Here is a 27,807-nt window from a genome sequence, read left to right on the forward strand (position 1 = left end):
TTTAGAGGCTTTACCAATTCTTCACACGACGCGGAATCATGACGCAGATGACTGGAGGAGAGAAGCAATATCAACGTCTATTTTCAGATACGAAATGTGAACAACTTTTAAGCGTTTAAAACTATAACCCATTCGTTGACTAGAATACGTTACATTTGGTAAGTATATTTACTTAATTATTGACCTGTTTTATGTCTGCGGAGATTTTTCGTCGGTGGAAAGGATATATACAGTTGTGATTGGACAGTATGCATGTCTGATATAAAATAATAACTGAGTTCTGCATGTTATTCTCTTTGTTTCTACCAGATATTTCTGCTCGTGTTTCTACTTAGACACACCCGTCAATACATTATATTTTTCCTCGTTGATGATTAACAGTCTAAATAAGAATAGACCTACTGTACTGACAGACAACAACAAAAAAGATTCATGGTATTTACGATCATGTAGCTATGTGGACTTTTTTCATTATCATAAATTCAAACGATTACAGTGCTAATTGGCACAACTATGTTTTACAGTGGATTTGGGTTGGTGGATTAGAACGTAAACAATTAAATGAAAGCAGTATGTATGTTTGTTGAAGGTACATACAGTTAGTTGTAGATATATGTCCCTAACTATGGACGTTGTTCTTATCAATCGGTGTTATGGAAAAGTACATTCAAGTTATACGTTGGTGTGAGCAAAGACAATGTTCCCTTCTGTCAGCATACCAGGCTTTGTCCTCCACCTCCAACGGTGTTACTCTTATCTAAGTAGCCCCACATGCAGGGATCAAACTGTCCCTCTTCTCTCCAGATGGAATGTGACCAGGGGTTGACTAGCCTGCCTTTTTATGGCCAAACCAGGCTGCATGGGATCAGCTATGGAGAACCCAGAGCTTTAGCTCACTCCACTCAGTTGGTTCTCATGGCCCCTGGTATGCAGGCCCTGTAGCAGCTGTGTTGTCATGGACATTTATTTGCCTACCAGGTGCAGTATTAGCCTGGTCCCAGATTTGTGATGTCTTGCCCAATATTTTAAATTTATTTTTTCCTTATATAACTAGGCAAGTCAGTTAAGAACAGATTCTTATTTTCAATGACAGCCTAGGAACAGTGGGTTAACTGCCTTGGGGCAAGGGATTCTTGTCAGCTCAGGGATTTGATCTTGCAACCTTTCAGTTACAAGTCCAATGCTCTAATCACCAGGCTACCTGCCGACCATAAGAGTTGGCAAAAGAGATAGTGATGCACCGATATGACCTTTTTGGCAGATACCAATATCCAATATTTTCCTTGCAAAAAAACCTGATACTGATAACCGATATTTAACATTTTAGTGGCCTTTTAAGCATTATTATTATTATTATTATTATTATTGCACACCAATCTCTACCTGTACATAACCATCTGATCATTTATCACTCCAGTGTTGATCTGCATAATTGTAATTATTTGCCTACCTTCTCATGCCTTTTGCACACAATGTATATATAGACTCCCCTTTTTTCTACTGTGTTATTGACTTGTTAATTGTTTACTCCATGTGTAACTCTGTGTTGTCTGTTCACACTGCTATGCCTTATCTTGGCCAGGTCGCAGTTGCAAATGAGAACTTGTTCTCAACTAGCCTACCTGGTTAAATAAAGGTGAAATAAAAAAATAAAAAATAAAATAAAAAATTATAGTGCAGTTAAATAGTTAACACACACACATGGATGCAGCTGTCTAAGGCACTGCATCTCAGTGCAAGAGGTGTCACTAGTCCCTGGTTCGAATCCAGGCTGTATCACACCAGGCCGTGATTGGGAGTCCCATAGGGCGGCGCACAATTGGCCCAGCGTCGTTCGGGTTTGGCCGGGGTAGAACGTCATTGTAAATAAGAATTTGTTCTTAACTGACTTGCCTAGTTAAATAAAGGTTACACACACGCACCACACTGACCAGAAAGTTATTTTGTTGGCATTTACCAGAGGTGGGACCAAGTCATTGTTTTACAAGTCACAATTCTTGGCTCTCAAGTCAAGACAGGCAAGTCCGAGTCAAATCTCAAGTCAAGTCATATTACATTTGTGCTCTTCACCAAATACCATTTCATATTTTTAACAAGAGTAATAGTTAGTATATTACATTTACGCCAATCATGAATGCTTTTAAAAATATCTATATATTTACTACTTTCCAAATAAACATATTTCCATATTCCCCCCCACCCCCCATAGTGATCAACGATCGCTATGGGGCACAATCAGGCGATGTAGGCTTGTACACAATAGCCCAACCTTAACACACACACACTCTCTCTCAGTGTGGTTAGATTAGGCTAGTGTATGTCAATGGTTTTAGGAACGGTAGTAACATCAGGCAGGATTTAGGGTACCAACTGCCTAGCCAATTGTAGTTCAATCTTGGGTGCAATGATCACGTTCCCGCACTGACTGACTCTGTCGAGGCTCATTGATTTAATGTAACGTTAGCCTACATGATACACTAGTAAAGTAATACAAAATATATAGCTGTCGGCTATATTAGCCACGACTTACCGTTCTTTGTGTAGCTTTAAATGTAGAGCAAAGTTGGAAATTGTGCGCATGTTTTGCAAGTTGCTCATCTTTCCATGGGCTCCATCTGAATTCACCTGCCGACGTTCCTCTGCACTGTCACTGCCAACTTTTTCTCAGCTGGCACAATTTGATTGGCTGCTGTCTGATTCAAACTGTAATCTGTTAAATGAAGAGTTGATGTGCTGCACACTTTTTTTAATATGATCATTTTTAATATTTGGACTTGGTATCACGTCAGGTCGAGTCATTAGGCTCAAGTCCAAGTCAAGTCACGAGTCATTGGTGTTAAAGTCAAAGTCGAGTTGAAAGTCATCATAATTGTGACTCGAGTCCAAGTCATGTGACTCGAGTCCACACCTCTGGCATTTAGTATGTCCCCATTACCAGTAAAACATAATAAAAACCTATTTCTTTCACTTACTTGCTGTGCTGTGCTGTTTCGTTGTTCATTTGTTCAGTCGTTTCATTCTCAACCAGGATTTCTATGGAACGCTGTTTGGGTCTTTGCGTGTCAAAAAAGATACAGTGTCAAATAACACTATTTGACGTGTCAAATAAGCTTGTTGACCAATCAGGACCTGAATATGACTGCACGTCACATAATAATTTAATGCGTTCATACATTTTTTAATGCAGTTATTACACATTGATTACACAATCACTCGTATTTCATATGTCACAACGATTCATCGATACGTATGCCATGGTGCTGGTAAAGTTGTCTAGCGCATCTACAGTGCTGGTCATAAAAAAAGCTATAGTTAACTCATGGATGCAAACAATGTTCTTCCCCAAAAACATAGCAAAACAACATAATCTGTTTCAGTAGCTATAGTTAGCGAGCTAACTATATAGCTAGTCGTCATCATCTAAAATAAAATCAAATTTATTTATATAGCCCTTCGTACATCAGCTGATATCTCAAAGTGCTGTACAGAAACCCAGCCTAAAACCCCAAACTGCAAGCAATGCAGGTGTAGAAGCACGGTGGCTAGGAAAAACTCCCTAGAAAGGCCAAAACCTAGGAAGAAACCTAGAGAGGAACCAGCCTATGTGGGGAGGCCAGTCCTCTTCTGGCTGTGCCGGGTGGAGATTATAACAGAACATGGCCAAGATGTTCAAATGTTCATAAATGACCAGCATGGTCAAATAATAATAAGGCAGAACTGTTGAAACTGGAGCAGCAGCACGGCCAGGTGGACTGGGGACAGCAAGGAGTCATCATGTCAGGTAGTCCTGGGGCAGGGTCCTAGGGCTCAGGTCCTCCGAGAGAGAGAAAGAAAGAGAGAAGGAGATAATTAGAGAACGCACACTTAAAATAACCTTTATTTATAAGACAGGACCCATCTATGTGAAGCTAGCCACAATAAGGATTAGCTACAATAGTGGACTTTGCGGTTAGCCTTCAAAAGAAAAGTATGTAATTGACAGTGATGCAAATTAATACAAATAGTAGAATTATACCATAATTGAATAGACCATGCTAAACAAGGTTGGAATGTTGTTATATAAAATTAACAAAAGACCATTTGTTAATTGACAAAAATCTGTTGAAATCCCACTGGATATACTTTAGAATTGCATCGGGGGCATACTTATTTCACTGTACAGCCTTACCTATGGATTGTGGATCAATGACATGGTATCAGTCTACTCAGTGACACCCAGAGAACATTAGCGTCGTAGCTCTTATTGCAGGAATCTGAAACAACTGTGAATTGAGACACATTTATTGTCAACCTATTTGGATTGAACACTATTCCAGAGAAAAAACAATGCTGCGTGGATGTTTTGGAGTCTGATAGCTCCGAGGGGGACATTGGGAAAAACTATTTTGGGTATTGAGTAGACTGATACCACATTTAATTGATCCCCAATCCTTAGGTAAAGTTGTACAGTGCAATATGAATGTCAGTACACACAATAGGCTGACTGGGGAGGTGATTTCACAGTCACAATCCCGCGATAAGAGCTACAGCGCTAATATTTTCATAAACTCTTCACAGTTGTGTTCTGTGGGTGTCACCGAGTAGACTGATACCCCATTTCATTGCTTCACATTCCAACCTTGTCTAACATTATCTAGTCTAAATATGGCACGATTCCACCAAATGTAACCTTCTGCATTGCTTTCAAATAGGTACTTTTATTTAGCAAATTCCACTATTGTGCCTAATCCTTATTGTGGCTAGCTTCACAGCACAAAACTCGGTCACGTCGAGCCTCACTAACCAGATGAAGCTAGCTGGCTGCTTACAACGTTAGCTTTGGGCAACAGGGTTAAGTAGCTGGCTAGCTATTTATTTTCATGAACTGAAGTTCAATTTCAATAGGCGAACAACACGTGGTTACCTAGCTAATGCCTACTCACAAGGATTCCTAAATCATTGCTAAGAATAATGAAAATAACTGCAGTTTATGCTGGTCATTGTTTTCAGACTGGTTGTATTGGTGCTAGCTAGGTACCCAGTAGTTGAGGATTAACAAATAATGTTTTATTACCAACGCGGTATTGTAAACACATCGTTCCTGATCGGTGTTTGCTTGTGTGCAGACTTTTTTGTACAACCTTGACAGTGCTACTGATAGTAGTGGTGGCGCTTGGCTTGCACGTGCAAATTCAGAACATACGACATTCTATAACAGAACTGTAATTGACGTGTGAAATGAAAAACTTATTTAACGGGTTAAATTGTGTTATTTGATGCGTTAAATTGACATGCAAAGACCCAAATGGCGTTCCATAGTATGTATGTCGTGAAGCTAATAGCAGTGACGCTATTACTGTGTTACTGTGTAACTCCAGTAAGGCAACATCTGACAAATAGTACACTTGGTAATGTATACCGTGCTCGACCAGTCGGTGAAAGCCAACATCACCCACTACAGAGAACGGTTGATTGTCAAGGGCAATGAATTCCATTATCTTGGCATTAATGTATTTCGACCTTTGAGTTGTCTCACTAAAATGTTCTTCTTATTCAAATGACTGCTCGATCCACACAGCAGACAGTGTGGGCTAGGTTAGGAATGCTGTGTTGCACGTGTAGCGCAACATTTGACATGGCGTCATTACATCATGTACCTACGTTATATAGGTATGCACGTCAGCTTAGACATCGGTTTTGCACATCGTCATTAAACTAGACATCAGGCTTTTTTAGAATGCATCCTGGGTTTTTAATCACTGTTCTTTCTTTTTAATGGGTCTTTGTGTCTGTGGAAGCTCATTTTGAGTGGTGACTAGGCACTTTATGGAGCCTTGGTTTTGAACCGAGAGTAATTAGATAAATGGTGTTGCTAAGTTGGTGTTTACCATGTCCTATCAGCAGGGGTCAACAGATGTTGTTGTTTTGGCTGAATAGTCTAGTAGAAGGACCTGCTCTAAGCAAAACAGTTCCATCTGGTTTTGATTTTCTCCATTCATGTACACAGAATAGGCTTAGCTTCCAAATAAACATTCCATAGCTGGATTTGAGAACTTTCTGAAACCACACTTAATAGCATAATTCATATTTTGGCTGTAGGCTACACGTTCATGAAGAACAATCTAGCCTTCTTCTCTGGGAGCTTTTCATATCATTTGAGGACTAAAAACGTTTTGTTTACATTTACATCTGTAGCTTCAGCCGTATTATAAAAATAACCTAAAGAAGACTTTCAGGCTGAAAGTGAGGCCTTGTTATTTTATCATCTTGAGAAACCAAGTGCTGATATTTTCCTATACTGTCAACCCTACATTAATGTATGTCAAATCGTGTATTTAGAAGGAAATTATACCTAGCAACTCATATATTACCATTATTACCAAGCTTAGCTCATCATCAGCCATTCCTCATTTCCACCCAAGACTGCTGTAAATAGTCCAGAAACTTGTTAGATGATGACTGGCTGTTTATTAAGATTTATGACTGACCATGTTAGCCCTATCTTAAGGGGTTTCTCCAAGGAGGCCATACTACCTAACTATAGGGCATGAGTCAAGTTCCTAGTTCCTGGGCCAGTCATACAGGCAACTACTGTAATGAAATGTGGTGAGGGTAGTGGCATGCATCAGTCTGCATTCTAATATACATAATATGCTTTCTGTTGGTGGGTAAGTTCTAGTCACATGGTGCCTGATGGTCACACTACTCTCTGTATTCCTTTCCAGTTTGTCCACCCAACTCTGCTCTCTCTCTCCCTCTGAGTGAGGCAATCGCTTTCTCTCTGCTATTTTAGGTTGGTAAACACACAACCCATAAGTTGCTCAGTACCCCTCTCGGGTCTTTGGGAATCACGTACCTACTCTTTATGTTGTGACCCACTGATCTAGTTCTAACAAATATGTTAGTTTTTTGACAGTTGTTGTCATCTACAGTTACAGAGTAGGGTATCATACTGACTTGCACACAAGACGTGGGCAAGAAGGACTAGTAGTGTGGATTGATATTATCCAATTTAATTTACAACCAGAAAGGCACTACAGTAGTTAGTTTGTATAATAATACTGTACCATATGAATTAACACATAAACTTATGTAGAATTGATCAACCAGAACATTCTGCAAGGAAATTTAATAATGGCTTTTAACCTGACAATCACTTACCCAGGAGTATAGAACAGCTGAAGTTAAACTCCAGAGCAGGTTTCAGGCCTGCTTCTGTAGAGTAACCTTTAGGGCAGGGTTTCCCAACTGGCGGCCTGCGGACAAATTTGCCCCGCAGGTGGTTTATTTGGCCCCCCAAGTTACAGTGCATTTGGAAAGTATTCAGACCCCTTGAATATTTCAACATTTTGTTACGTTACAGCCTTATTCTAAAATTGCTGAAATTGTTTCATCAATCTACACACAATACCCCATAATGACAAAGCAAAAAAACATTTTTTGAGAAATGTTTGGAAATGTATAATTAAAAAAAGAACAGCAAATATCACATTTACATAAGTATTCAGACCTTTTATTCAGTACTTTGTTGAAGTACCTTAGGAAGCAATTACAGCCTCTAATCTTCTTGGGTATGACCCCTACCTGCCCTAAGCTCTCTCCTGGCCCCTTACACTAAGTCTGAATTTGTCCTGCTAGGTGACCTAAACCGGGACATGCTCAAACCACCTGAGCAATGTGACTCCCTAAAGCTTTCAGATTATTACCAGTCCCACAAGGTATGACTCCAAACATCCAGAAAAGGCTTCTCTCCTCAATGTTATCCTCACAAATAATCCTGATAGGTATCAGTCTGGTGTTTTCTGTAATGACCTTAGTGATCACTGTTTTACAGCCTGTGTTTGTAATGGCTGCTCAGTGAAACGAACTGTCCTGATTTGTCATTAACGCTTGCTAAAAAAACTTTAATGAGCAAGCCTTCCTTCATGAACTGGCCTCTGCAAAATGGTATAGAATCAGCTTGATCCCCTCTGTCGAAGATGCTTGGACCTTCTTTTTTTATATCTTCAGTGGTATTGTTAACAAACACACCCCCATAAAGAAATGAGAAATAAAAACAGGTTCAGCCCCTGGTTCGACCGTGATCTTGCAGAGTTACTCCAGCTCAAGAATCGCATTTGGCGAAATGCTCGGCACACGCATACTCAGGCTGACTGGCTCGTGTTCAGGAAAATGAGAAAGAAGTGCACTCAGGCTATCCAGAAGGCCAAAGTTAGTTACTTTAGAGAAGTTCTCTGTGGGTCTAATCCCAAGAAGTTCTGGAAAACGGTTAAAGACCTGGAGAATAAACCCTCCTCTTCACAGCTGCCCATGTCCCTTAATGTTGAGGATGTGGTTGTTACTGACAAGAAGCACATGGCTGAGCTCTTTAACCTCTCTAGGGTAGGTGAGACGCGAACGTCCCACCAGGCCAACATCTGGTGAAACTGCAGAGAGCTAGTGCGGGTTGGATGCGGGTTGGATGCGCGCTGTGTTAAGAAGCAGTGCGGCTTGGTTGGGTTGTGTATCGGAGGATTGGATACCACGAAATTGGATACCACGAAATGGGGGAGAAAACGGGGTAAAATAAAAAAATATATATAAAAAAAAAAAAATATATATATATATATATATATATATATATATATATATATATATATATATATATATATATATATATATATATATATATATATTTTTTTTTTTATATTAAAAAAATGTAAGAAAATTCTGGGTCAAATGGTTTAGACCCTTTTTATCAAAAATGTTGGGAAAAACTTGTCAATGATCAACTGACTGGCTTTCTTGATGTCTATAGTATTCTCTCGGGTATGCAACCTGGTTTCCGCTCAGGTTATGGATGTGTCACTGCAACAAAGGTCCTCAATGATGCCACCATTGCCCTTGATACTAAGCAATATTGTGCTGTTATCTTTATTGACTTGGCCCGAAGCTTTTGATACGGTAGACCATTCCATTCTTGTGGGTCGGCTAAGTTTTGGTGTCTCTGAGGGGTATTTGGCCTGGTTTGCTAAGTACCTCTCTCAAAGAGTGCAGTGCATAAAGCCAGAAAATCTGCTGTCTCAGGCACTGCCTGCCACCAAGGGAGTACCCCAAGGCTCGATCCTAGGCCCCAAGCTCTTCTCAATTTACATCAATGACATAGCTCAGGCAGTAGGAAGCTCTCTCATCCATTTATATGCAGATGATAGTCTTATACTCAGCTGGCCCCTCCCCGGATTTGGTGTTAAATGCTCTACAACAAAGCTTTCTTAGTGTCCAACAAGGTTTCGCTACCCTTAACCTTGTTCTGAACATCTCCAAAACAAAGGTCATGTGGTTTGGTAAGAAGAATGCCCCTCTCCCTACAGGTGTGATTACTACTTCTGAGGGTTTAAAGCTTGAGGTAGTCACCTCATACAAGTACTTGGGAGTATGGCTAGACGGTACATTGTCCTTCTCTCAACACATATCAAAGCTGAAGGCTAAAGTTAAATCTAGACTTGGTTTCCTCTATCGTAATCACTCCTCTTTTACCCCAGCTGCCAAACTAACCCTGATTCAGATGACCATACTACCCATGCTAGATTATGGAGACGTTATTTATAGATCGGCAGGTAAGGGTACTCTCGAGCGGCTATCAGATTTGCCACCAATGCTCCTTATAGGTCACATCACTGCAATCTATACTCCTCTGTAAACTGGTCATCTCTGTATATACCCGTCGCAAGACCCACTGGTTAATGCTTATTTATAAATCCCTCTTAGGCTTCACTCCCCCCTATCTGAGATATCTACTGCAGCCCTCATCCTCCACATAAAACACCCGTTCTGCCAGTCACATTCTGTTAAAGGTCCCCAAAGCACATACATCCCAGGGTCGCTCCTCTTTTCAGTGCACTGCAGCTAGCGACTGGAACGAGCTGGAACAACACACTCAAACTGGATTTTTTTTCTCAATCTCTTCATTCAAAGACTCAATCATGGACACTCTTACTGACAGTTGTGGTTGCTTTGTGTGATGTACTGTTGTCTCTACCTTCTTGCCTTTTGTGCTGTTGTCTGTGCACAATAATGTTTGTACCATGTTTTGTGTTTCTACCATGTTGTGTTGCTACCATGTTGTTTATTTTAGTTATTTTTATTTCACCTTTATTTAACCAGGTAGGCCAGTTGAGAACAAGTTCTCATTTACAATTGCGACCTGGCCAAGAAAAAAAAAAGCAAAGCAGTGCGCCAAAAACAACAACAGAGTTACACATAAACAAACGTACAGTCAATAACACAATTTTTTTTAAATCTACAGTGCATTGCGAAAGTATTCGGCCCCCTTGAACTTTGCGACCTTTTTCCACATTTCAGGCTTCAAACATGAAGATATAAAACTGTATTTGTTTGTGAAGAATCAACAACAAGTGGGACACAATCATGAAGTGGAACGACATTTATTTGATATTTCAAACTTTTTTAACAAATCAAAAACTGAAAAATTGGGCAAAATTATTCAGCCCCTTTACTTTCAGTGCAGCAAACTCTCCAGAAGTTCAGTGAGGATCTCTGAATGATCCAATGTTGACCTAAATGACTAATGATGATAAATACAATCCACCTGTGTGTAATCAAGTCTCCGTATAAATGCACCTGCACTGTGATAGTCTCAGAGGTCCGTTAAAAGCGCAGAGAGCATAATGAAGAACAAGGAACACACCAGGCAGGTCCGAGATACTGTTGTGAAGAAGTTTAAAGCCAGATTTGGATACAAAAAATATTTCCCAAGCTTTAAACATCCCAAGGAGCACTGTGCAAGCGATAATATTGAAATGGAAGGAGTATCAGACCACTGCAAATCTACCAAGACCTGGCCGTCCCTCTAAACTTTCAGCTCATACAAGGAGAAGACTGATCAGAGATGCAACCAAGAGGCCCATGATCACTCTGGATGAACTGCAGAGATCTACAGCTGAGGTGGGAGACTCTGTCCATAGGACAACAATCAGTCGTATATTGCACAAATCTGGCCTTTATGGAAGAGTGGCAAGAAGAAAGCCATTTCTTAAAGATATCCATAAAAAGTGTCGTTTAAAGTTTGCCACAAGCCACCTGGGAGACACACCAAACATGTGGAAGAAGGGGCTCTGGTCAGATGAAACCAAAATTGAACTTTTTGGCAAGAATGCAAAATGTTATGTTTGGCGTAAAAGCAACACAGCTCATCACCCTGAACACACCATCCCCACTGTCAAACATGGTGGTGGCAGCATCATGGTTTGGGCCTGCTTTTCTTCAGCAGGGACAGGGAAGATGGTTAAAATTGATGGGAAGATGGATGGAGCCAAATACAGGACCATTCTGGAAGAATGATGGAGTCTGCAAAATACCTGAGACTGGGATGGAGATTTGTCTTCCAACAAGACAATGATCCAAAACATAAAGCAAAATCTACAATGGAATGGTTCAAAAATAAACATATCCAGGTGTTAGAATGGCCAAGTCAAAGTCCAGACCTGAATCCAATCGAGAATCTGTGGAAAGAACTGAAAACTGCTGTTCACAAATGCTCTCCATCCAACCTCACTGAGCTCGAGCTGTTTTGCGGAATTGAGGAATGGGAAAAAATTTCAGTCTCTCGATGTGCAAAACTGATAGAGACATACCCCAAGCGACTTACAGCTGTAATCGCAGCAAAAGGTGGCGCTACAAAGTATTAACTTAAGGGGGCTGAATAATTTTGCATGCCCAATTTTTCAGTTTTTGATTTGTTAAAAAAGTTTGAAATATCCAATAAATGTCGTTCCACTTCATGATTGTGTCCCACTTGTTGTTGATTCTTCACAAAAAAATACAGTTTTATATCTTTATGTTTGAAGCCTGAAATGTGGCAAAAGGTTGCAAAGTTCAAGGGGGCCGAATACTTTCGGAAGGCACTGTATGTACAGTGTGTGCAAATGTAGAAGAGTAGGGAGGTAGGCAATACATAGGCCCTAGACGCGAAAATAATTACAATTTAGCATTAATACTGGAGTGATAGATGTGCAGATGATGAATGTGGAAGTAGAGATACTGGAGTGCAAAAGAGCAAGAGGGTAAGTGATAATATGGGGATGAGGTCGTTGGGTGTGCTATTTACAGATTGGCTGTGTGCAGGTACAATGATCGGTAAGCTGCACTGACAGCTGACGATTAAAGTTAGGGAGGGAGATATAAGACTCCAGCTTCAGTGATTTTTGCATTTTGTTCCAGTCATTGGCAGCATGGAAAAAAAGGCGGCCAAAGGAAGTGTTGGCTTTGGGGATGACCAGTACAATATACCTGCTGGAGTGCGTGCTACGGGTGGGTGTTGCTATGGTGACCAGTGAGCTGAGTTAAGGAGGGGCTTTACCAAGCAAAGACATAGTTGACCTGGAGCCAGTGGGTTTGGTGACGGATATGTAGTGAGGGCCAGCCAATGAGAGCATACAGGTCGCAGTGGTGGGTAGTATATGGGGCTTTGGTGATAAAACGGATGGCACTGTCATTGACTACATCCAGTTTGCGGAGTAGCGTGTTGGAGGCTATTTTGTAAATGACATCGCCAAAGTCAAGGATCGGTAGGATAGTCAGTTTTACGAGGGTATGTTTGGCGCCATGAGTGAAGTAGGCTTTGTTACGAAATAGGAGGCCGATTCTAGATTTAATTTTGGATTGGAGATGCTTAATGTGAGTCTGGAAGGAGAGTTTACAGTATAACCAGACACCTAGGTATTTGTAGTTGTCCAGAACCGTCCAGAGTAGTGATGCTAGTCAGGCGGGAGGGTGCGGGCAGCAATTGGTTGAAGAGCATGCACTTAGTTATACTAGCATTTAAAAGCAGTTGGAGGCCACGGAAGGAGTGTTGTATGACGTTGAGGCTCGTTTGGAGGTTTGTTAGCACAGTGTCCAAAGAAGGGCTAGATTTATACAGAATAGTGTCGTCTGCGTAGAGGTGGATCAGAGAATCACCAGCAGCAAGAACGACATCATTGATATATACAGAGAAAAGAGTCGGCCTGAGAATTGAACCCTGTGGCACCCCCATAGAGACTGCCAGAGATCCGGACAACAGGCCCTCCGATTTGACACACTGAACTCTATCTGATAAGTAGTTGGTGAACCGGGCGAGGCAGTCATTTGAGAAGCCAAGGCTATTGAGTCTGCCGATAAGAATGCGGTGGTTGACAGAGTCGAAAGAAAGTATTTTATCGATGGCGGTTATGATATCGTTTAGGACCTTGAGCGTTGCTGAGGTGCACCCATGACCAGCTGGGAAACCAGATTGCATAGTGGAGAAGGTAAGGTGGGATTCGAAATGGTCAGTGATCTGTTTATTAACTTGGCTTTCAAAGATTTTAGAAAGGCAGGTCAGGATGAATATAGGTCTATAACAGTTTGGGTCTAGAGTGTCTCCCCCTTTGAAGAGCGGGATGACCGTGGCAGCTTTCCAATCTTTGGGGATCTCAGACGATACGAAAGAGAGGTTGAAGGCTAGTAATAGGGGCTGCAAAATTTCGGCAGATCATTTTAGAAAGAGAGGGCCCAGCTGATTTGTAGGGATCCAGATTTTGCAGTTCTTTCAGAACATCAGCTGTCTGAATTTGGGTAGGGGAGAAGCGAGGGGGGGGGGGGGGGGGGGTTGCTGCAGGGGGTGCTGAGATGTTGGCCAGGTAGGGGTAGCCAGGTGGAAAGCATGACCAGCCGTGGAAAAATCATTTTAGAAATGATTGATTATTGTAGATTTATCAGTGGTGATAGTGTTCCCTATCCTCAGTGCAGTGGGCAGCTGGGAGGAGGTGCTCTTATTCTCCATGTACTTTACAGTGTCCCAAAGTTTTTTGGAATTAGTGCTATAGGAAGCAAATTTCTGCTTGAAAAAGCTAGCCTTAGCTTTCCTAACTGTCTGAGTGTATTGTTCCTGACTTCCTTGAAAAGTTGCATATCGCGGGAGCTATTCAGTTGTAATGTTGTGTTGCTACCATGCTGTGTTGTCATGTTTTGCTGCCTTGCTATGTTGTTGTCTTAGGTCTTTTTTTATGTAGTGTTGTGTTGTCTCTGTTGCGTGATGTGTTTGTGCTATATTTATATTTTATACATTTTTTTTAACCCCCTGTCCCCGCAGGAGGCCTTTTGCCTTTTGGTAGGCCGTCATTGTAAATAAGAATTTGTTCTTAACTGACTTGCCTAGTTAAAGGTTACATTTAAAAACATTTTTTAAATAAAAGCTTGGCCCACCTGTATTTGGGGAGTTTCTCCCATTTTTCTCTGCAGATCCTCTCAAGCTCTGTCAGGTTGGATGGGGAGCGTTGCTGCACAGCTATTTTCAGGTCTCTCTAGGGATGTTCGATCGGGCTCAAGTCCGGGCTCTGGCTGGGCCACTCAAGGACATTCAGAGGCTTGTCCCGAAGCCACTACTGCTTTGTCTTGGCTGTGTGCTTAGGGTCGTTGTCCTGTTAGAACCCTAGTTTGAGGTCCTGAGCGCTCTGGATGTTTTCATCATAGATCTCTCTGTACTTTGCTGCGTTCATCTTTTCCTTGACCCCGACTAGTCTCCCAGGTTCTGCTGCTGAAAAACATCCCCACAGTATGATGCTGCCACCACTGTGCTTTTCCGTAGGGAAGGTGCCAGGTTTGCTCTGTACACAATTCCTGGAAGCTGAAAATGTCCCAGTTCTTCCATGGCCTGCATACTCACCAGACATGTCACCCATTCAGCATGTTTCAAATCAAATAAAATTTTATTAGTCTCATGCGCCAAATACAACAGGTTGACCTTACAGTGAAACGCGTACTTACGAGCCCCTAACCAACAATGCAGTTAAAAAAATATATGAGTAAGAATAAGAAATAAAGGTAACAAGTAATTAAAGAGCAGCAGTAAAATAACAATAGCGATATGATACACAGGGGGGGGGGGATACCGGTACAGAGTCAATGTGCGGGGGCACCGGTTAGTTGAGGTAATATGTACATGCAGGTAGAGTTATTAAAGTGACTATGCGTAGATGATAACAACAGAGTAGCAGCGGTGTAAAGGGGGGGGTGGACTCCAAGGAACCTGAAGCTCTCAACCTGCTCCACTACAGCCCCGTCAATGAGAATGGGGGAGTGCTCAGTCCTCTTTTTCCTGTAGTCCACAATCATCTCCTTTGTCTTGATCATGTTCAGAGAGAGGTTGTTGACCTGGCACCACATGACCAGGTCTTTGACCTCCTCCCTATAGGCTGTCTCGTCGTTGATCAGGCCTACCACTATTGTGTCATCGGCAAACTTAATGATGGTGTTGGAGTCGTGCCTGGCCGTGCAATCATGAGTGAACAGGAAGTACAGGAGGGGACTGAGCACACACCCCTGAGGGGCACCTGTGTTGAGGATCAGCGAGGCGGATGTGTTGTTACCTACCCTTACCACCTAGGGGTGGCCCGTTAAGAAGTCCAGGATCCAGTTGCAGAGGGAGGTGTTTAGTCCCAGGGTCCTTTACTTATTGATGAGCCTTGAGGGCACTATGGTGTTGAACGCTGAGCTGTAGTCAATGAATAGCATTCTCACATAGGTGTTCCTTTTGTCCAGGTGGGAAAGGGCAGTGTGGAGTGCAATAGAGATTGCATCATCTGTGGATCTGTTAGTGCGGTATGCAAATTGGAGTGGGTCTAGGGTTTCTGGGATAATGGCGTTGATGTGACCCATGACCAGCCTTTCAAAGCACGTCATAGCTACAGACGTGAGTGCTACGAGTCGGTTGTCATTTAGGCATGTTACCTTAGTGTTCTTGGGCACAGGGACTATGGTGGTCTGCTTAAAACATGTTGATATTACAGACTTGGACATGGAGAGGTTGAAAATGTCAGTGAAGAAACTTGCCAGTTCGTCAGCGCATCCTCGCAGTACACGTCCTGGTAATCCGTCTGGCCCTGTGGCCTTGTGAATGTTGACCTGTTTAAAGGTCTAACTCACATTGGCTGCGGAGAGCGTGATCACACAGTCTTCCGGAACAGCTGGTGCTCTCATGCATGTTTCAGTGTTATTTGCCTCGAAGCGAGCATAGAAGTAGTTTAGCTCGTTTGGTAGGCTCGTGTCACTGGGCAGCTCTCGGCTGTTCTTCCCTTTATAGTCTGTTGTGGTTTGCAAGCCCTGCCACATCCGACGAGCGTCAGAGCCGGAGTAGTACGATTCAATCTTAGTCCTGTATTGACACTTTGCCTATTTGATGGTTCGTCGGAGGGCATAGCGGGATTTCTTATAAGCTTCTGGGTTAGAGTCCTGCCCCTTGAAAGCGGCAGCTCTAGCCTTTAACTCAGTGCAGATGTTGCCTGTAATCCATGGCTTCTGGATTGCGTATGTACGAACGGTCACAGTGGGGACGACGTCATCAATGCACTAATTGATGAAGCCAATGACTGATGTGGTGTAATCCCGGAACATATTCCAGTCTGTATTAGCAAAACAGTCCTGTAGCTTACCATCTGTTTAGGATGCTCTGTCTGGATCAACGTGTACGATAGCGTGTTCCAGTTCCCGCAACTTCACACAGCCATTGAAGAGGAGTGGGACAACATTCCACAGGCCACAATCAATAGCCTGATCAACTCTATGGGAAGGAGATGTGCCGTTCTGCATGAGGCAAATGGTGGTCACAGTAAATACTGACCGGTTTTCTGATTCACGCCCCTAACCTTTTTTTTAAAAGGTATCTGTGACAAACAGAAGCATATCTGTACTCCTGCTGATGTGAAATACATAGATTTGAGCCTAATCAATTGATTTCAATTGACTGATTTCCTTATATGAACTGTAACTAGGTAAAATCTTTGAAATTGTTGCATGTTGCGTTTATATTTTTGGTCAGTGTATGTTCTGGAGTCCTGACCATCCGCTCAAAAGCAAAAAATAAATTTAAAAAAACGTCCCGCGGCTGAATCTAGCCGATCCCTGCTTTCCCTGCGCTGTCATTGGTGGGAGTTGGCTCATCGCTCACAGGGCTCTGTTGACCTACCAACGGCTGACTCCATTGTTTAATCCTGGTGTGGAATGTGAGCTATGTACTAGGCTGAGGCTCAATGCTCGTCAGCTTGTTGTTTTTTCTGCCGTAGAAGGCCAGGAGATAGATGGCTGCCTTGCCCTTCATGAAACATACCTGTGTATTTTAAGAAGACATGAGTATTCCGTAACCCCACCTGGAATCATGTTGGGCTGGAGCTCACCGGAACACATATGTTCTACTGCTTAAGCTCCTGTTCCTCTTATAGAATATTAGCTCAAACATATTGTGGAACTCCTTCACCTAAATATAAACAGTACCGGCACCCAACACGAGTACCAGCACCTATTTCAGTCAAAGTCAAGCCCTGCATGTAGCAATCCCAAAGTTTTTACTTACCCTTCAGATGACTGGTTGTTGTTGAAGCGCCCCAATGTCATAACCTGTAGAATAACACTGATCAAAATCAGCTAATTCAAGTCTATGGCAGCCTTTGAAAATAAATGGCTTTTAGTGAGAAACCCAGGAATTCTCTTTAAATTAGCCTCGCAAGAGTCATGACACACGCTGACAGTTTTTAAATCAGCTCCTAACACATTGTAACATTGAGAAACTGTGAGACTCTGCTCGTCAAGATGGGGTAATTCTCTGTGTATGGCCTTATTACAGCAGCTGGTAATAACTCTTCAATTAGACACCAGGGAGGTCTCATTATATTGTGACATGACGCAGTGATTTATAGTGTTAAACCAGTTGTCAAATAACTAAGACTTTCTCTTCGTCAAGTAGAGGTATTTCTTGTGTGGCCTGATTAAAACAGATGGTTGATTTAGTTTGTCAGTTGTTTTTAGGAAGCTGATTTGTGGGTATTATGAGTGCAGTGTTTGAGTCTGAGAGTGACTGTGAGCAGGCTAGAGGCAGGCAGGCAGGCTCTAGTTTGACGACTACCTCATGGGGGCGGATAGGAGGATGTACGGTAGGCAGACAGGTATATGAGAAGAGAGGACATGGAAATGGACACTGCCTGTCAAAGTATATTTAGACCCACAGCACAGGCAAGCTCTCTTTCTTAAACATGGACAGGGAGCTGCTCAGTCACTGGAGCTGTGCAATGTACAGTCTTACTTTCTAGAAGGCAGGCTACTGTTTGTTTATTGTGTTGATATACCACCTATTACGCCCAGTAGGGCTCTTCAGTTAGGGGATCCTCACCATTGGCTATACTGTAATTCAGCTGGTTGTTATTTGTATTGAAAATACCAGAGGTTTCTGTAAGTAGCTGAACTTGCTAATTCTTATGCTAACTCTGTTGAATACCTACACAGTGTTGCTCATTTAGTTGTTGTTATTTTGGTTTGTAGGCTTCATATTTAGATTGTGTGGTATAGTGTTTGTGAATCAGTGAACCTGAACCAATTTAGAAGTGATTTTAACATAAATTATAATGGTGTTTCTGTTTTCAGATGAACCCTGTCTTCTAAGTACAACCTCTTCGAGAGATCCAGACAAAAGCGATGGAGGGAGGAGTGATGGAGAGAGAAGTGATGTCTGAGAAGCCAGTCATGCAGACACAGCCATCCACACTGCCCTTCTTTGACACAGCCCATGCCTTTAACCTGCTCCGGGGGATCCACGAACTCCGCGCAGAGCGCAAGTTCTTTGACGTCACGCTCTGCGCCGAGGGCCGCGAGTTCCATTGCCACCGGACTGTGTTGGCCGCAGCCAGCACCTACTTCAGGGCCATGTTCGCCGGGACGCTGAGAGAGAGCGCCATGGACCGTGTGGTCCTTCACGAGGTGTCTGCTGAACTACTGGGCCTGCTGGTGGACTTCTGTTACACAGGCCGAGTCACAGTCACCCAGGACAATGTAGACCTCCTGCTGAAGACGGCCGACCTGTTCCAGTTCCCCTCCGTTAAAGAGGCCTGCTGTGCCTTCTTGGAGCAGAGATTAGACGTCTCCAACTGCCTGGAGATCCAGGACTTTGCAGAGGCCTACGCCTGCCATGACTTGGCCGTCAGCGCCCGCCGCTTCGTCCTCAAGAACATTGTGGACCTCGCCAAAGGCAAGGACTTTAAGCGGTTACCCTGGAAACGGCTGCTGGAGTTCGTGTCGGACGATGCGCTGTGTGTGGACAAGGAGGAGACGGTCTATCAGATCGCGGTGCGCTGGGTCAAAGCAGACTTACAGAGGCGGCTCCACTACTGGCCCACGCTGCTGGAGCAGGTCAGACTACCCTTTGTACGTCGGTTCTATCTACTCGCCCACGTGGAAAGCGACCCCCTGGTTTACCTCTCCCCCTCCTGCCTGAGGATGGTGAGCGAGGCCCGGAGCTTCCAGTCGTGTGAGTATGACCGGCATGACAGACCCTGCCAACGCATGCGGCCGCGGCCCTCCACCGGCCTGGCTGAGATCCTGGTGGTGGTGGGCGGCTGTGACCAGGACTGTGACGAGCTGGTCACTGTGGACTGTTATAACCCTCAGACTGGACAGTGGCGCTACCTGGCCGAGTTCCCCGATCACCTGGGAGGGGGCTACAGTATGGCCGCCCTGGGCAATGATATGTATGTCACAGGTAGGTTGACAATGCTTGTTTCGTTATACACTCTTGTACACACTATTTATGTTGTTTGGTAACACATAACTATCAAGGCATATTTTATATTGGATTAATGAAGGGTAATTGGTAGTTTATAAATGTGAAAAGGTATAAAATGTATTGAATTTCACTGGATATAGCAGCATAAAATCTTTCTTTATACTGCAGGTTAGGCTATATGTTTAAAACACAATCTACATCAGTGTGATGTGTTTATATACAACGGACAGCAGTTTACATAAGTGGTTACAGTTGCTGTGTGATGTCTTAGTCACTGTTACCAGAATGCTCTGCAGCTTTCAAGTCAGTGAATCTTATGAAATAGCAGGCAGTCAGTAAGAGTTTAAATAAACCACAGCCAGCCACTCTGGCTATATGAGAGGGAGGAGCGTTGAGGTGAGCTAGCTAGGTGGGAGGAACATGGTGTCCTGCCAAGACTGCAGCAGTAGTTGGTGGGCTCACTGAGACACAGACCTGGGTTCAAATACTATTTGAAATATTTTATATACTTTGAGTGTGTATTTGAATCCGCCTGGAGATGGTCAGTTTTGACCGTTTTAGGACGATCCTATTGGTTCATTAATTAAGCCAGGCTAGCTCAATCAAGCAATGATCACCTCTTTTAAATAGTACTTTGAAACTAGGTTTCTCAAAGAGGCCATCATCATCAGCGAACGGCTTTCCGGATCAGGAAGAGTGTCTCCATTGAGAAAACATCTCAGGCCCTCACACGCTGCCTGTAATTCTGTCAGGACAGTGATGGGGGTCATAAATCATTAGCAGTGCTCTCATACCTTACAGCAGGGGGCTGCAGCACAGAGCACATGGTTGGGAAATGGGCTAGTGTTATGAAAGGTGACAGGTTGATTCAACATCCTTATATTCATTAAACCTACAAGGTGAAGCTACAGCTGCTAAACAGACATAGAATGAGTACAACACATGTCGAGGAAACTGAAAGAAGTATTGAAATTAAGATACATTATTCAGTTGCCAAGTTATTCAGCATATAAAATGTGGCAAGTATTCTTCCACATAAAGCTTATACCCAGATCTCATGTCTGACCTATTGGTGATTTCCTCTGTGCTAGAACACCCAAGGGTGATGCATGCATTTTCAATTAGCACCACTTAGCTGTAACCTGACCACATGTGAAGAACAGCATGTCTTTTGTGGATCTCTTCCATCTCAAACACACCTCTCTCCTGTCCTTTGCCCCATAGGAGGATCTGACGGTTCGCGTCTCTATGATGGCGTGTGGCGCTACAACTCCAGCGTTAACGAGTGGACCGAGGTGTCGCCAATGCTCAAAGCCCGGGAGTACCACAGTTCCTGTGTCCTCAGAGGTCAGCTGTATGTGGTGGCGCCAGACAGCACGGAGCGCTACGACCACGCGCTGGACTGCTGGGAGGCCCTGCCCGCCATGCTGCACTCTATGGACAACTGCTCCACCACCACCTGTAAGGGGCGTCTCTACGCCATCGGCTCCATGACCACAACAGGGGAGGACAACATGGCCATACAGTGTTACGATGTGGACACCAACCGCTGGACCCTGGTCAACTGTGGCGAGCTGCCACCGTGGTCTTTCGCTCCCAAGACGGTCACCCTCAATGGGCTCATCTACTTTGTCAGGTGAGGAGAATATGGACAGGAATGTGGGACACTGAAAAAGTATTTGAAAATAATTTTAAATCTAAATGGGATCAACTTTATAAAGGTTGGATGAGATAGAAACTTGCTAAATAATGTGGAAGTACATAGAGGTCAATCTTTCTGTCCTAATGTTAAGGACAGCTGTAGCTGTTAAACAGAAGGGGAGCATGAATGGTATATGGTTTTACATTTAGTCATTTAGCAGACACTCTTATCCGGAGCGACTTACAGTATTGAGTGCAATGTTGTGTTTGAGACCACATAGCGAGACCGAATCAAGACCAAGACAAATCGAGTCCGAGTCAAGACCAAGACAAAACAGAGTCAAGACCGGGACGGGGCAAGACACAGTCAGGGACCAGAACAATGCGATTCCAATTTAAGACCACAGTAATAAGAGCTCAAAATGTACAGTATTTCTGTGTCAATATTTCAGAAGATCTTATGGATTCTTTAGCCATTCAGAATGTTGAAAATTTTATTCTAAGGGAAAATAGAGAGCTACTACAAATTTTCACTAACCATAGTCTCTAAATAAGATAAAAATTCTAAATGTTACAATTTCCCCCGGCCTACCCTAGGCGAGTGCACAACTCTCAAATAATTTCCCCGTCTCCTCTTCTAGGGGAGAAAATAAATTCCAAAGAGTGTGACAAGGTTTTAGGATATGTTTCAACAAAAGTAAAGGACAGTAATGTTGCGAGTAAAGTAGAAAGCCCAGGTTTTAATAGTCTATAAGATATAAAAATGTGTAATGAAAGGGGTGTGGATATCTGGCCTGGCAAAGCAGACTGAACAGGGGCTGAGTTTTTTCCTCCACTGGTCTTGGCCGGTCTCAGGAATAAATTACAAGTCCTCATTGTCCGAGACCGAGTAAAAATGTATCAAGACCAAGACGCTTAATATGTGGTCTCGAGACTGGTCTCGAGTACGACAACACTGATTGAATGCATCAAATCAAATGTTATTTGTCACATGTGCCGAATACAACCGTGAAATGCTTACTTACAAGCCCATAAACAACAATGCAATTCAAGAAAGAGTTAAGAAAATATTTACTAAATAAAGTAACAAAGAAAAAGTAACAAAATGACATAACAATAATAAGGCTGTATACAGGGGGTACCGGGAATGTGCGGGAGTACAGGTTAGTACAGGTTAGTTTGTACATGTAGGTTTGGGTAAAGTGACTATGCATAGATAATAAACAGCGAGTAGCAGCAGTGTAAAAACAAGGGAGGGTGGGGGTGTCAATGTAATTAGTCCGGGTGGTCATTTGAATACTTGTTAAGTGGTACCGAAGCCTTTTGGACTTAGACTTGGCGCTCCGGTACCGCTTGCCGTGCAGTAGGAGAGAATAGTCTGACTTGGGTGGCTGGAGTCTGACAATTTTTTGGGCCTTCCTCTGACACCGCCTAGTACAGTGAGGGAAAAAACTATTTAATCCCCAGATGATTTTGTACGTTTGCCCACTGACAAAGAAATTATCGGTCTATAGTTTTAATGGTAGGTTTATTTGAACAGTGAGAGACAGAATAACAACAAAAAAATCCAGAAAAACGCATAAATTGATTTGTATTTTAATGAGGGAAATAAGTATTTGACCCCTCTGCAAAACATGATTTAGTACTTGGTGGCAAAACCCTTGTTGGCAATCACAGAGGTCAGACGTTTCTTGTAGTTGGCCACCAGGTTTGCACACATCTCAGGGGGGATTTTGCCCCACTCCTCTTTGCAAATCTTCTCCAAGTCATTTAGGTTTCGAGGCTGACGTTTGGCATCTCGAACCTTCAGCTCCATCCACAGATTATCTATGGGATTAAGGTCTGGAGACTGGCTAGGCCACTCCAGGACCTTAATGTGCTTCTTCTTGAGCCACTCCTTTGTTGCCTTGGCCGTGTGTTTTGGGTTATTGCCAGGCTGGAATACCTATCCACGACCCATTTTCAATGCCCTGGCTGAGGGAAGGAGGTTCTCACCCAGGATTTGACGGTACATGGCCCCGTCCATCGTCCCTTTGATGCAGTGAAGTTGTCCTGTCCCCTCAGCAGAAAAACACCCCCAAAGAATAATGTTTCCACCTCCATGTTTGACGGTGGGGATGGTGTTCTTGGGGTCATAGGCAGCATTCCTCCTCCTCCAAACACAGCGAGTTGAGTTGATGCCAAAGAGCTCCATTTTGGTCTCATCTGACCACAACACTTTCACCTAGTTGTCCTCTAAATCATTCAGATGTTCATTGGCAAACTTCAGACGAGCATGCATATGTGCTTTCTTGAGCAGGGGGACCTTGCGGGCGCTGTAGGATTTCAGTCCTTCACGGCGTAGTGTGTTACCAATTGTTTTCTTGGTGACAATGGTCCCAGCTGCCTTGAGATCATTGACAAGACCATCCGTGTAGTTCTGGGCTGATTCCTCACCATTCTCATGACCATGTAACTCCACGAGGTGAGATCTTGCATGGAGCCCCAGGCCGAGGGAGATTGACAGTTATTTTGTGTTTCTTCCATTTGCGAATAATCGCACCGACTGTTGTCACCTTCTCACCAAGCTGCTTGGCGATGGTCTCGTAGCCCATTACAGCCTTGTGTAGGTCTACAATCTTGTCCCTGACATCCTTGGAGAGCTCTTTTGTCTTGGCCATGGTGGAGAGTTTGGAATCTGATTGATTGATTGCTTCTGTGGACAGGTGTCTTTTATACAGGTAACCAACAGATTAGGAGCACTCCCTTTAAGAGTGTGCTCCTAATCTCAGCTCGTTACCTGTATAAAAGACACCAGGGAGCCAGAAATCTTTCTGATTGAGGGGGTCAAAAACTTATTTCCCTCATTAAAATGCAAATCAATTTATAACATTTTTGACATGCAGATTTTTGTGTTGTTATTCTGTCTCTCACTGTTCAAATAAACCTATAATTAAAATTATAGACGGATCATTTCTTTGTTAGTGGGCAAATGTACAAAATCAGCAGGGGAACAAATACTTTTTTCCCTCACTGTATATACAGTGCCTTGCGAAAGTATTCGGCCCGCTTGAACTTTGCGACCTTTTGCCACATTTCAGGCTTCAAACATAAAGATATAAAACTGTATTTTTTTGTGAAGAATCAACAACAAGTGGGACACAATCATGAAGTGGAACGACATTTATTGGATATTTCAAACTTTTTTAACAAATCAAAAACTGAAAAATTGGTCGTGCGAAATTATTCAGCCCCCTTAAGTTAATACTTTGTAGCGCCACCTTTTGCTGCAATTACAGCTGTAAGTCGCTTGGGGTATGTCTCTATCAGTTTTGCACATCGAGAGACTGAAATTTTTTCTCATTCCTCCTTGCAAAACAGCTCGAGCTCAGTGAGGTTGTATGGAGAGCATTTGTGAACAGCAGTTTTCAGTTCTTTCCACAGATTCTCGATTGGATTCAGGTCTGGACTTTGACTTGGCCATTCTAACACCTGGATATGTTTCTTTTTGAACCATTCCATTGTAGATTTTGCTTTATGTTTTGGATCATTGTCTTGTTGGAAGACAAATCTCCGTCCCAGTCTCAGGTCTTTTGCAGACTCCATCAGGTTTTCTTCCAGAATGATCCTGTATTTAGCTCCATCCATCTTCCCATCAATTTTAACCATCTTCCCTGTCCCTGCTGAAGAAAAGCAGGCCCAAACCATGATGCTGCCACCACCATGTTTGACAGTGGGGATGGTGTGTTCAGGGTGATGAGCTGTGTTGCTTTTACGCCAAACATAACGTTTTGCATTGTTGCCAAAAAGTTCAATTTTGGTTTCATCTGACCAGAGCACCTTCTTCCACATGTTTGGTGTGTCTCCCAGGTGGCTTGTGGCAAACTTTAAACAACACTTTTTATGGATATCTTTAAGAAATGGCTTTCTTCTTGCCACTCTTCCATAAAGGCCAGATTTGTGCAATATACGACTGATTGTTGTCCTATGGACAGAGTCTCCCACCTCAGCTGTAGATCTCTGCAGTTCATCCAGAGTGATCATGGGCCTCTTGGTTGCATCTCTGATCAGTCTTCTCCTTGTATGAACTGAAAGTTTAGAGGGACAGCCAGGTCTTGGTAGATTTGCAGTGGTCTGATACTCCTTCCATTTCAATATTATCGCTTGCACAGTGCTCCTTGGGATGTTTAAAGCTTGGGAAATCTTTTTGTATCCAAATCCGGCTTTAAACTTCTTCACAACAGTATCTCGGACCTGCCTGGTGTGTTCCTTGTTCTTCATGATGCTCTCTGCGCTTTTAACGGACCTCTGAGACTATCACAGTGCAGGTGCATTTATACGGAGACTTGATTACACACAGGTGGATTGTATTTATCATCATTAGTCATTTAGGTCAACATTGGATCATTCAGAGATCCTCACTGAACTTCTGGAGAGAGTTTGCTGCACTGAAAGTAAAGGGGCTGAATAATTTTGCACGCCCAATTTTTCAGTTTTTGATTTGTTAAAAAAGTTTGAAATATCCAATAAATGTCGTTCCACTTCATGATTGTGTCCCACTTGTTGTTGATTCCTCACAAAAAAATACAGTTTTATATCTTTACGTTTGAAGCCTAAAATGTGGCAAAAGGTCGCAAAGTTCAAGGGGGCCGAATACTTTCGCAAGGCACTGTAGGTCCTGGATGGCAGGAAGCTTGGCCCCAGTGATGTATTGGGCCGTACACACTACAGTAGCGCCTCTGTAGCGCCTTACGGTCGGATGCCGAGCAGTTGCCATACTTGAAACTCTCGACACACTCTACTACAGCCCCGTTGATGATAATGGGGGCCTGTTCGGCCCTCCTTTTCCAATAGTCCACGGTCAGCTCCTTTGTCTTGCTCACATTGAGGGAGAGGTTGTTATCCTGGCACCACACTGCCAGGTCTCTGACATCCTCCATATAGGCTGTCTCAGTTTGTTTCATAATTGTCCCCTGTGGGAATCGATTCTACGACCCTGGCATTGCAAGCCCCATGCTCTACAAACTGAGCCACAGGGCAGCAATGACATTTCTCACTCTGGATTCTTGCTTTCTAGGGATGACTCGGCAGAGGTCGACATCTACAACCCTCAGAAGAATGAATGGGACAAGATCAGCCCCATGACACAGGTATGTGACACACAGGAGGTGCTAATGTTATGGCCTGCCACATTTTTCCCTCTGCCTTTACAATAGTATTTATATCAACATTTGTACTGTTTCCTTCTTCAGGTCCATGTAGGAGGCAGTGTAGCAGTCCTGGGTGGTCGTCTCTTCGTGTCTGGTGGCTATGACAACACATTTGAGCTGTCTGACATGGTGGAGGCCTACGACCCCTCCACCCATACCTGGACACCCGCAGGCCGCCTTCCCCAGCCCACCTTCTGGCATGGCAGTGTCAGCATCTTCCGCCAGCTCATGCCCGCCGTATCCAACGCTTTCGAACCCATTGACCTGCCCGAGGCTAACTCCATCCACCTGCACCGACACCACCGCAATCAGGCCATGCACAACCACAACCTCAACCAGAACCACGACGTCAACCCAGTGTAACACACTCCAAAAACTAATGGGTCAGGGAATATCATACTGACCACTGTTTCAGCCATTTTAGGTTTACTGTGAAAACATACACCTCTTTATGATGCTACAGAAAAGGTGGAAAGACAGAGTGATCAAATGATCCTGCATGGATGTGATCACTATAGGACTGTAATTACATTACATTGTGCTTATGTGACTGAACATGTGTGCAATTTTGTGATCCCCATGTAATTCACTTGCCTACCACACTGTCATTGATCATGATCAATGGGCATATTATTGACTGGACTAATAGACTGGCTGGGTATGAAGGTCTCATGTTGGGGAAAAAAAATCTATACATACATGGATAATCTACGGCAGGCAGTAGTGTATTATCTAGATTATGGTTATACAGTTGAAGTCGGAAGTTTACATAACCGTAGCCAACTACATTTAAACTCAGTTTTTCACAATTCCTGACATTTAATCCTAAAAATTCATAAAAACATAAAAATTCCATTTTAGGTCAGTTAGGATCACCACTTTATTTTAAGAATGTGAAATGTCAGAATAATAGGGAGGGGAGAATGATTTATTTAAGCTTTTCTTTCTTTCATCACATTCCCAGTGGGTCAGAAGTTTACATACACTAAATTAGTATTTGGCAGCATTGCCTTTAAATTGTTTAACTTGGGTCAAACGTTTCGGGTAGCTTTCCACAAGCTTCTTATAAGTTGGGTGAATTTTGGCCCATTCTATCTGACAGAGCTGGAGTAACTGAGTCAGGTTTGTAGGCCTTCTTGCTCGCACACGCTTTTTCAGTTCTGCCCACTAACTTTCTATGGGATTGAGGTCAGGGATTTGTGATGGCCACTCCAATACCTTGACTTTGTTGTCTTTAAGCCATTTTGCCACAACTTTGGAAGTATGCTTTGGGTCCATGTCCATTTGGAAGACCCATTTGCGACCAAGTTTTAACTTCCTGACTGATGTCTTGAGATGTTGCTTCAATATATCCACATAATTTTCCTTTCTCATGAAGCCATCTATTTTGTGAAATGCACCAGTCCCTCCTGCATCAAAGCACCCCCACAACAT

General features: G+C 43.1%; 1 protein-coding gene across 1 annotated transcript; it reads left to right on the top strand.

Moving 5' to 3' along the window:
• klhl21 (kelch-like family member 21) lies at positions 1-27,241 on the top strand. Its single transcript, XM_021616634.2, has 5 exons — positions 1-158; positions 18,409-19,519; positions 20,768-21,179; positions 26,241-26,313; positions 26,416-27,241. Exons 2-5 carry the CDS (start codon positions 18,460-18,462, stop codon positions 26,734-26,736), a joined length of 1,866 nt encoding a protein of 621 aa, XP_021472309.1. The 5' UTR covers positions 1-158; positions 18,409-18,459; the 3' UTR covers positions 26,737-27,241.
• The last annotated feature ends 566 nt before the right edge of the window (positions 27,242-27,807 follow it).

This window comes from Oncorhynchus mykiss, chromosome 9 (assembly GCF_013265735.2).
Source record: "Oncorhynchus mykiss isolate Arlee chromosome 9, USDA_OmykA_1.1, whole genome shotgun sequence".
Classification (NCBI taxonomy): Eukaryota; Metazoa; Chordata; class Actinopteri; order Salmoniformes; family Salmonidae; genus Oncorhynchus; species Oncorhynchus mykiss.

Bases quoted from the DNA above. Each gene is read 5' to 3' on its own strand.
- klhl21 (XM_021616634.2), top strand. From the start codon at position 18,460: ATGGAGGGAGGAGTGATGGAGAGAGAAGTGATGTCTGAGAAGCCAGTC. The intron at 19,520-20,767 runs GTAGGTTGACAA...TTTGCCCCATAG, and splicing joins CAATGATATGTATGTCACAG to GAGGATCTGACGGTTCGCGT. The intron at 26,314-26,415 runs GTATGTGACACA...TTCCTTCTTCAG, and splicing joins AGATCAGCCCCATGACACAG to GTCCATGTAGGAGGCAGTGT.